At 36.1% G+C, this 10,220-nt stretch overlaps 1 protein-coding gene across 1 annotated transcript; it reads left to right on the top strand.

The window, feature by feature from the left end:
* Positions 1 to 4,476: 4,476 nt before the first annotated feature.
* Positions 4,477 to 7,176, top strand: LOC135222336 (pupal cuticle protein Edg-84A-like). Its single transcript, XM_064260420.1, has 4 exons — positions 4,477 to 4,482; positions 4,813 to 4,890; positions 5,757 to 5,936; positions 6,831 to 7,176. The coding sequence occupies exons 1-4, from the start codon at positions 4,477 to 4,479 to the stop codon at positions 6,918 to 6,920; spliced, it is 354 nt and encodes a 117-aa protein (XP_064116490.1). The 3' UTR covers positions 6,921 to 7,176.
* Positions 7,177 to 10,220: the final 3,044 nt, after the last annotated feature.

Raw genomic sequence — 10,220 nt, 5'->3', positions numbered from 1 at the left:
CGGCCTTTATACGTGTATATCCCAGATCCGACCTGACTCTTGCAGTCAAGTCGTCTCGTCTCCTGCCAATTGCTGGGCAATTAAGGTGGCAGGTGAAGAGGGTACAGGCTTCACGTGCTACCTTTCTTTTTTTCAGTTTTGGCAAATATTGTTTTTAGTGTGATTCTCGGTTTTTTATTTTATTTTTTTGAAAATAATACTTAATTATCCTGAATGAGTTTTATTCTTGAAAAATAAGATCCCTCTTATTAGATTGATTATCTTAAAAATTATTATTATTATTTTATTAAAAATAATGGCTACTTCAGCAGCGTTACGCTTGCAGAGAAGAATCTCTACAAGCGTAACGCTGCAGAAGTAGCCATTACTTTTAATAAAGTATGCTTGAGAGAGGGTCTGATTCCTAAGTACACTATTATTATTATCATTAATCCTCGATTTTGTTTGTAAAATGGTGCTTAATTATTCGAATATTAAAAATTACTTTTAACATATTATTATTGTTATTATTACTACTCTCCATTTTTTAATTACACTGAATTACCTTTTGATAAGTTTAACCTTTGAAATATTGTCGTTATTTTCATTCATATTATTATCACTGTAATCATTCTCGGTTTTATTGGTAAAATGGTACTAAATATCTTATCGTTTATTTTCTTGGCCTATAATGATCATGATTAATGGTATATCATTCAGTTTTGTTTATAAAACGCCAAGTTTAAAACTTGAAATTATTATTATTATTATTATTATTATATTATTATTATTATTATTATTATTATTATTACTAGTCTATCACCGTCTACACAGAATGGTGCTTTGGGAGTTCGTTACTTTTCTTAGTTCATGTGCCGTTATTAGGTGAACGCTCTTCTACAGGAGTCCTAGGACTAATCCGGCTTCTTGCTTATCTGGGTGTCGCATCAGGGATTTTGATATTTCTCTTAGTGGTAAAGGATATGTCAGCAGGCCTCTCTCTCTCTCTCTCTCTCTCCTCATCTTCTCTCTCTCTCTCTCCTCTCTCTCTCACTCTCATCTCGTCTCTCTCTCTCTCTACTCCGGAGTCCAACAGTACTGGCACATGTATAAGTAGTACTATGCTTTTAGTTTTGTCGATCAGAGTCAGGTCACGTCCGTGTTTTTTCTCCTCGTCCTCTAATACTCTACTCTTTCAGGTGGGAAGATGTTCGAACCATTCTTTGCTTACACTACCTGACATTTCTTGCACAGACTCCAGTGGAGGCCTTATGTCACTGAAAGCATGGATCCGGTGTTACTAACTGCTGGAAATTCGCTTGCAGTGGTTCGTAGTCATTGCTAGGTATTATTGGAGAACAGTTGTATGTTCCCCTTTGTAGTCATTGCTATGTATCATTGCTGGACAGTTCTATAGCGCCCTCTGTAGTCATTCCTATGTATCATTGCTGGACAGTTCTATAGCACCCTCTCTAATCATTACTATGTATCATTGTTGGACAGTTCTATAGCACCCTCTGTAGTCATTTCTATGTATCATTGTTGGACAGTTCTATAGCACCCTCTGTAGTCATTTCTATGTATCATTGTTGGACAGTTCTATAGCACCCTCTGCAGTCCATCCTATGTATCATTGCTGGACAGTTCTATAGCACCCTCTCTAATCATTACTATGTATCATTGCTGGGCAGTTCTATAGCACCCTCTGTAGTCATTTCTATGTATCATTGTTGGACAGTTCTATAGCACCCTCTGTAGTCATTCCTATGCATCATTGCTGGACAGTTTTATAACACCCTCTGTATTCATTCCTATGTATCATTGTTGAACAATTCTAAAGCCTCCTCTGCAGTCAATGTTATGTATTATTGCTGGACAGTTCTATAGCACCAGCCTGTTCACTCATTGAGTTTTTATAAAAAAATGTGTATTTAATAAAAGTCTACACACACACATATATATATATATATATATATATATATATATATATATATATATATATATGTGTGTGTGTGTGTGTGTGTGTGTGTGTGTCGCGTGTGTGTGCGCGTGTGTGTGTGTGTGTATTCTATATATACATATATATAAATATATATGCATATAATACACAAACAGACTTATATATATACATATATACGATATATATACATATATAACATAGATATAAATACATATTTTAATTTAATACATATTTACTAATAAAGACCTAAACAATGACCACGTAAATTTAAATCATCTGATAACAATGCCTCATTATTTACGTGTGATAATTTTAAAAATAATAAAATAAAAATTATCAAAAAAAAAAATTGGATTTCCAAAAAAGATTTGTTTAAGCACATACTCTCCTTTGGAAGCATCGATTTCAGTATTATTTCGAAAGCAAGTCAATATATTTATCGCGTTCCACGGAAAACATATAGCCTATCTATTTACCTTGCGTTCATTCTAACTTACTCGTGAACAGTTGGGAGTAAAAGAATGATGATAATGCGCTCAATATATAGCATTTTTGTTCTTATGAATTATTTACAAGTTTTACTGAAATAAAAACTAATCAAACGTAAGACAAATGGGACTAAATCAAGGAAAGTTTGCGTTTTCGACTCAACTAAAACGAAAGCAAGAAAAATACTAGACGCAACTATTCTTGGACTTGACAACAAATGCTGTTGGCAAGTGTGTGTATCTAAGAGAGAGAGAGAGAGAGAGAGAGAGAGAGAGAGAGAGAGAGAGAGAGAGAGAGAGAGTAAAAGGCAATAGAAACTACAGAACACAGCATGGCTTCTATTTTTGTTCAGGTTGTTCAAATCGAAACTACGAGAATTCCATTTTCTCCAGAGCTGTTGATTTGTGGTGACCAACCAAAAACAGGCCAAAAGTCTCAAAAGAAATGAGATATACTATTGACCAAGTTTCAGTCCAGAATACAGTTATAATTCATAAATGTTAATTCTACTTTATCCCTGCTGTCATAAACATTAAAATCATTATTCGACTGGTGAAGCGGACTTTCTTCTACTCGATCTTTTGCTTACGTAATCCTAGGGTGGAGTACTGAGAGTATTATATCCTTCCTTATTTTCCTCCAAAGGACCTTTTGTCATATTTTCCAAGGTCACCTTTTTTCAAGAACTGGACGGTTACGTAACTATGATTTGAGCTTCAGTATTGAAAGTCGTTAATGTGAGGTGAAATATTTATCGGTAAATGTTACGTTTGTTCTTGAAACGCCTTTATTTCAAGAGAACTGTTATTATTATATTATTAAAATTATTAATGGTGGGCTACTTCACCGCGTTACGCTTGTAGAGATTCTTCTCTGTTTTCCGGATAGCGGTTTTTTTTTTTTCTTTTTGTTCCGTGCTACTTAAACAGGATAGTAGAACGCCTATAGAGGTCATTATCAAATACAGGGTCAAGATCGGTGTATATCTTCAAATTTACAGATAAACTATGATATCATAGTCATCAAAGTCATTAAGATTCTCTCTCTCTCTCTCTCTCTCTCTCTCTCTCTCTCTCTCTCTCTTTCTTGAAGCGAGCTTTCGTCTGGAGCTGCCAGACATCCCCTAGGCTGAAAAGCTGAGGTGGACTGCTTTTGTTGTTGTTGTTGTTGTTTGAGATTAAGCTGGCTTTATGCCAGCACGGGCTCTTGCTCCTAGAGCAGCCCGTAGAGTTTTCTTTTGGTGTGGTGTCCGTCCTCCTCATATTTGGGTTCCTTAGCAGGGGGTCTGTCCCATGCTGATCTCCTATTGGCTGGTGGAGGTAATTCTCTTTTTCATTGTGGCTTGAGCCAGGTCTCAAGCCACTTTCGCAAAGTCGATGGTTGGAAGCTGCAGGATCTGCAGCCGTTTGGACCAAGGTATATAGATGGAACCTCCTGAGCTTTGCGGTAATGTTTTGTTGGACATTGCGTTACGCTTGCGGGACGTCACGGCTAATTTGATTTTCGTCCGGTGGCTGCAGGATTATCTCAATATTATTATTATTATTGTATTATTATTATTATTTACTTTGGCAAAGTGACACAATCACAACAATTTTTTTTCTGTTAAGATCTCACCTCCATTACCCCCCTTTCCCTTATATAACAAATTAATAGTTAGATCTTAGTGTTCCGTGCATGGACAATCAAAATAATTGTATGAATAAATCGATAACAGACTATGAACCAGTTATAACACATCATACAAACAGTTTAATAAAATGCCGATATTTCACATACTTTCAGTTTACCTTAAGTCGCATAAACTGTGCAAAATGTTTATGCCAAAAGCTTCATCCGTTTTTATGTTATTTGTATTCATCGCCCTCAGTCACGTGTACCATACCATCGAGAGTCAAGGTTGGCAACAGAAGTGATTGACATTGACAGCGGACCGATTTTGCGGTATATAAGGACGCTCTTGCCGACGATGAAACAGTGTGACTCGAGATCACGACAAAGCAAGTACTTACCCCGTCCACGAGGTCAGAACGGAAACGAAAGCAAAAATGAAGGTGAGAATGATTTTTTTCACTTTAATATTTCTTCTTCATGACTTGCTACCATATCTAAGAAAAAAACTGCATCCTCACTATGAGAGTCATGGAATTCCCTTTATGAAAAAATTAATATTTTTCTCTAATTCTGTTTTCTTGCATCTTATAAGTGCACGCAAATATTATTCAGTCTGCTTTGCAAATACTAAAATATTTAGAACATCAATTTAATTTCCGATTCATTTCTTGCCTTTTATCAAATTTCCAGAAAAGGCCGAAGAGACATTTTGTATTTCATATCATCAAACACTAAACTTCCAGCGATATAAAACTGTTTATATTCCCTAGGTCTTGGTTTTCCTGTGCTTGGTAGGCCTGGCTGTTTCTGCCCGACGCTTAACTAAGGAAGAAGAGGCCAAAGAAATGGTGAGTATTGTATAACATCTTTCCATCTTCTGTCTTATTTTAATTCCTTTTCATATTATTACTTAGTATTTCTTAAATATTCCTAATAATCCTCATGTTTCTTTGAACAACCTTAATGTTTTCAACACTTACTATTTCTTATTAACTTAATATTTATTAATACCCTTAATAATTTTAATGCTCTTCATGTTTTTTATTATTCTTAATACTTCTTAATACCCTTATTTTATAATGCCCTTGATATTTCTAATTATTCTTATTATTCTGAATATTTTTAATATATTCTTTAACATTCTTAATATATTTAATAATCTAGTATTTTTTTATTATTCCTAATATTTCTTAATATCCTTAATGCTTAATAATACTTACAGTGTTTCTAAGTATTCTTAATATTATTTCTAATACCCACCCCTTAATATGTTATAATGCTCTTCATATTCCTGATGATTTGTAATAATTCCTTCAATCCGTGATATTCCGATTTCTTCCATTCTAGCCAACGTCACAGTGATGGTAATAACATGGCCAGTGCAGTTATACTATTTACCTTTATGATTATCTGGATCTTTCCTAAATAGCGATCTCTCCAAGACGGTGACTCCAAGGGTTTCAACCCGCAATGTATCCATTTTTACAGCACGTTTAGTACAAGGCCGTTGGGGATGACGGTATAAAACATAAACAAAAGACTGTAAATAGCATAAAGATAAAGATTCTCAAGAAATGTTAGTCCCAGATAACGCCCCTGAAATTTGTTATGGGTCACTATCTAGGAAAGATCCGATTATCATATTCCCAGGCCACCTTCTTTTACTCTACCCGGCCACATCTATCTCTGCCTGACCTCTCTGTCTTTTATCCAGGAGTCCTTCGACCCATACAACTTTAACATTGTCGTCAACGACGACGAGAACACCGTCTATTCGGCCCGCCAGGAATCCCAGGACAGCAACGGCGCCGTCCAGGGACAGTACTCTTGGATCGCCGCTGACGGAACACGCTACACTGTCACTTACACGGCTGATCCTGTCAACGGTTACAACGTAAGGTTTCGATATTTCGCTTATCTCCTGAACTAATTATTTTATCTTTGTTCATTAATCTACGTCACCAAAGAAGGGTAGTCTATGTAGCTCTCAGAGTGGTTCACATTTTCTGTAGTCAGTCGCCACTCTTCCATAAAATGCAGATTTGTTTTGTAGTTTTTGCTTTTATTTTAGTTTGAAATTTTATCCACATTATTTTTTCCAGGTAGTTATAATCAGCGAACTCCTCGTTTTGTATACTTTTGGTCCTGTTATCAATATCATTTCACTTTTCAGTTCTAAATAAATCTATAATTTAGTAAAACGCTCGTTATTAGAAACAGCATATCTTTCGAGATCGTAATCTAACCAGTAGATTGGAGTAGCTTCGCAGGCTGATTGGTGTAGAACCAGCTTTGAGAGTAGTACCGCATGCTGATTGGTGGTAATGCCAGCTTTGAAAGTAGCAGGTTAGACAGATTGGTAGAGTAAAGATTTTTCCAGTAGCAGCTTAGACTGACTGATGATTGATTGATTGATTGATTAATAGATTTTAGGCGAAATGCAAGCACTGGGCAACTAAGGCCATTCAGCGCTGAAACGGAAATTGACAGTGAAAAGTTTTTGAAAGGTGTAACAGGAGGAAAGCCTTGCAGTTGCACTATGAATCAATCGTTAGGAAAGCGTGGAAACTTACTGATGGAACGTAGAGTTTCGCTAGTAACAGCTCAGGCCATGTTCTGAGAAATCTTGTTAGACCACGTCTCAGATTGATAGTTGGAAAGCCAGTTTTTCGAGTAGCAGCCTACGCTGTTCTCTCATCCTTTCCTTGTGTTTTTCCATACAGTGGGTGGGTTCTTAAACAACAATTGGATAAATAAATACTAACTTTTTTTTATATATCCTTTGCAGGCAGTAACCAAGCAAGAGAAGACCAACGTCGTCGTAAGGATGCCAGTTCCTCGTCTCCTGGTGCCAGAGGAAGCAGAAACCATCGCATAGATTCACATTTCCAAACTGTGACGCAACCGGTTTTTGGCCTACTTCTGCTTTCGTTCATTTTTCCTGAGCTTAGTGTTAACAAAATGGAATCTGTTCGGTTTTAGTCTGTGTGCCTTGTTCTACCAAACTGAATTTTTGTTAAAATTTTCATCCTAAAATCCTATCATAGTGTTAATATTCCAGATTTTAGTTTCATCTTCTGTAGTTTATGTATGTCTTTTTCTTCACTACGTAATTCTTTATACAACAACATCTCTTTGGCATCGTCAACTTCAATAATGTAAAATTTTTATGCTGTTTCATTCTACGTGACAAAAATTTAAATGACACAAACAGATACCTATATGTGTCTTTATTCGGTTTTTCAACTTGCAATAAAATATCGAACGAAATATATTTAAAGGTAATTTAAACAGACTTTGCAGACATATTCTCTCACAATCATTCATTTGTATGCATCCGATGCATAGAAAATGTGTCTATCAGTGTTTATGCATTATACATATATATATATATATATATATATATATATATATATATATATATATATATATATATATATATATATAATGTATATATGTGTGTGTGTGCGTGTGTATATATAAATAAATCATACATGCATATATATACTATATATATACAGTATATATCTATATACTTATGAATTTAATATATACACACACACACACACTATATATATATATATATATATATTATATATATATATATATATATATATATATATATATATATATATAATATATAAAATGTTTTGCCACGAAGGAAAAAAATGAAAAGCGAGATAGCCAAATACTTTCGGTCCTGTTCAGTAAAGGGTCCGAATAGGACCGAAAGTAACTTGGCTATCTCGCTTTTTTAATTTTTTCCTTCGTGGCAAAAGACCTTTATTTATACATAGCATCACGTTTTATATACTTCGTGATCAAGTTATTCATATATATATATATATATATAATATATATATATATATATATATATATATATATATATATACTATATATATATTGCCCAACTTTCCACGAAAACGAAACATTTGGCATTTATTGCTTTGAGTTCAAAATTAAATGTCTCTCAAAGTACTTTCTTTTTTATGTCGCAAATTCATAATATTAGGAATAATACTTTTCCAAGAAAAACCTGTGTTACCCTTAAATTTCCAATTCAACTAAAATTCTTTGTTTTCCATTTCCTTTCAGTGGGTAATTAAAAAACAAGACTTGACAATGGTTGAGAGTTTATTACGAGATGGAGGCGGTAAATTAGCTGCAACTTCAAACATAACATCTTTACTGGCGAGTAACTAACGCCATCTATATGTAAGGCCTAGGGTTTTTGATTAATAATATATTATCCATGCGTTCTCTGTGACCTGTGGAATGTGGAGAACAGTGCAGAGGTGACGACCTGAGAGTAGCTGATGAATGAGTTTCTGGGGGTGGCGTGAGATAAAATGATTAGTTCGACAAGTCAATGCACAACAGTTTTATGAACTCTTCTCAAAGTGCCTTTGCGAAACTGGATGCAGCTAGAACCGTGAGGCGCTATCGAACTGTGTGTTCGTATGTACGTGTGTGCCTCTTTCTGTTAAATAGGTTCATACCCACGCCTATGGGAGGATTTTGATAGAGGGCTTCAAAGTCACAGGCAAGATGCCGTGGCATTCGCCGGGGGGAGTTTTTGTAACATAGTGTTTAGTGTCCGGTTGTCTGGGTAAGTGTTCAAGTGCTTTAGCCAAAGGGATGGCTTGTTTGATATCTCGTAAGATGATCCATTTTATTAACTTTGTCTTTGAACTTGTGTGTACTTACCGGGATGTGTTCTGTATCTTTGAAACAGACGGATCTGGTACATCTGGAATGCGGGGGGACAAAGAATTCCCAGAGGGGTGTAGACTTGTTTTGGTGACTAGACATTGTACTGTTTTTTGAGTAGTCTGTAAGACTGGATTACTTGATTAATTGGTTTATTTATTCTTGTTAATAAATGTTAATGTTATGATGCAACTCTCTCATTTTCATTACCGTTGGAATGGAGAGAAAGTGGAGAGAGAGAGAGAGAGAGAGAGAGAGAGATTGCCGAGAGAGAGAGAGAGAAAGGTTATGAGTAATGGGGTGAGTGAGTCTTCCTTCCGTTTCGTGTCCACGCTTACCTTATGAATACTGGGGGTAGAATCCCCCCAGTTACAGTGGTGGCAGACGGTTAAGAGGGGGTATAAAAGTTCCTTTCTTTTTTATGCCTAGGAACGCCAATGTAGAGATGGGTGGCCAGTTAGAAAATAAAAGGGGTTATGGCTTAGCGATAGTTTTCGAACAACAAAGCTTTGTGGGATTGTGTAAAATTGTTAAATTGTTAGATCTCGGTTGCTAAGTGAAAAAGGGGTAGAGAAAATATCTGTCTGTTAATTGTGCTAAAGGGAGGGAAGGATTTTATTGGACTCAGCATTTTTCCCAGGGAGTCAGCCTAGAAGCAGTGAGCGCACCCAGTGTGACTTTTGCTTGTGTAATGACGAGTGTATTTCCGAAGATACCCGTGCGGGTGTTGTGTTTAATGCATATATCATACCGCGTTTTACGAGAATTTCGAGTTCCTTTTTTTCCCATTATGGAGTGGTGAGTGTTAAAGAACTATTGTTTATCAAAAGGAGTGGGTTTTGTTTAAATATTTCAGGGTTATGGGATTTGGTTCAAGAGGTCAAAAATTTTTTTTTTCTTGTCTTTGCCCCATGGTGACGTATTTTTCTTTATTTGCACGTGTTTATAATAGACTATGCATTCGTCTTTGTTTAAAACATAAGGGTGTATTTTTCTATGCATGTGAACTGTGCTTAGATAAGCGGCCACAATTTTACGGGCTCAGCACATTTCTGCAGAGAGGCGCCTTGCATTGCAAGGGTATTGGCATCCCTCGGGGGGATAGTCGCATGGAGGGTACCATTGGCCTCCCTCGAGAGATAGTGCAGGGATGGGTACTAGTGTATACCTTATGAAGGGGTCCTCCGACACTGTTCAAGGGGAGATGGGGGGTACTGCTGTGTATGCCTCGGGCTGTTCTGTCGCTTGACTGAGGGTTGTTCTCACGGGGGGGGAGGAAATTTTTTTTTTTTCTCAGTGTGGGTGAACTCCCCCTTTTTCTTTTTTTTTCTTAGTGTTGGGGGATGGGTCTGGCCTTGACATTGGATGCTAAGATATCAGCTGATTGATAAGTTGATGAAGTGAAACGCCCGTAGAGTCTTTTTTTTAGAAAAAGAGATTTTTTTTCTCTCTGTTGGATGAAGAAGAA

The sequence above is a fragment of the Macrobrachium nipponense genome, chromosome 3, assembly GCF_015104395.2.
Source record: "Macrobrachium nipponense isolate FS-2020 chromosome 3, ASM1510439v2, whole genome shotgun sequence".
NCBI classification, from domain to species: domain Eukaryota; kingdom Metazoa; phylum Arthropoda; class Malacostraca; order Decapoda; family Palaemonidae; genus Macrobrachium; species Macrobrachium nipponense.
The sequence above is the reverse complement of the archived record's forward strand: the minus strand, read 5'-3'. Positions and strand labels throughout refer to the sequence as shown.

Bases quoted from the DNA above. Each gene is read 5' to 3' on its own strand.
- LOC135222336 (XM_064260420.1), top strand. The intron at 4,891-5,756 runs GTGAGTATTGTA...TCTTTTATCCAG, and splicing joins AAGAAGAGGCCAAAGAAATG to GAGTCCTTCGACCCATACAA. The intron at 5,937-6,830 runs GTAAGGTTTCGA...TATCCTTTGCAG, and splicing joins ATCCTGTCAACGGTTACAAC to GCAGTAACCAAGCAAGAGAA.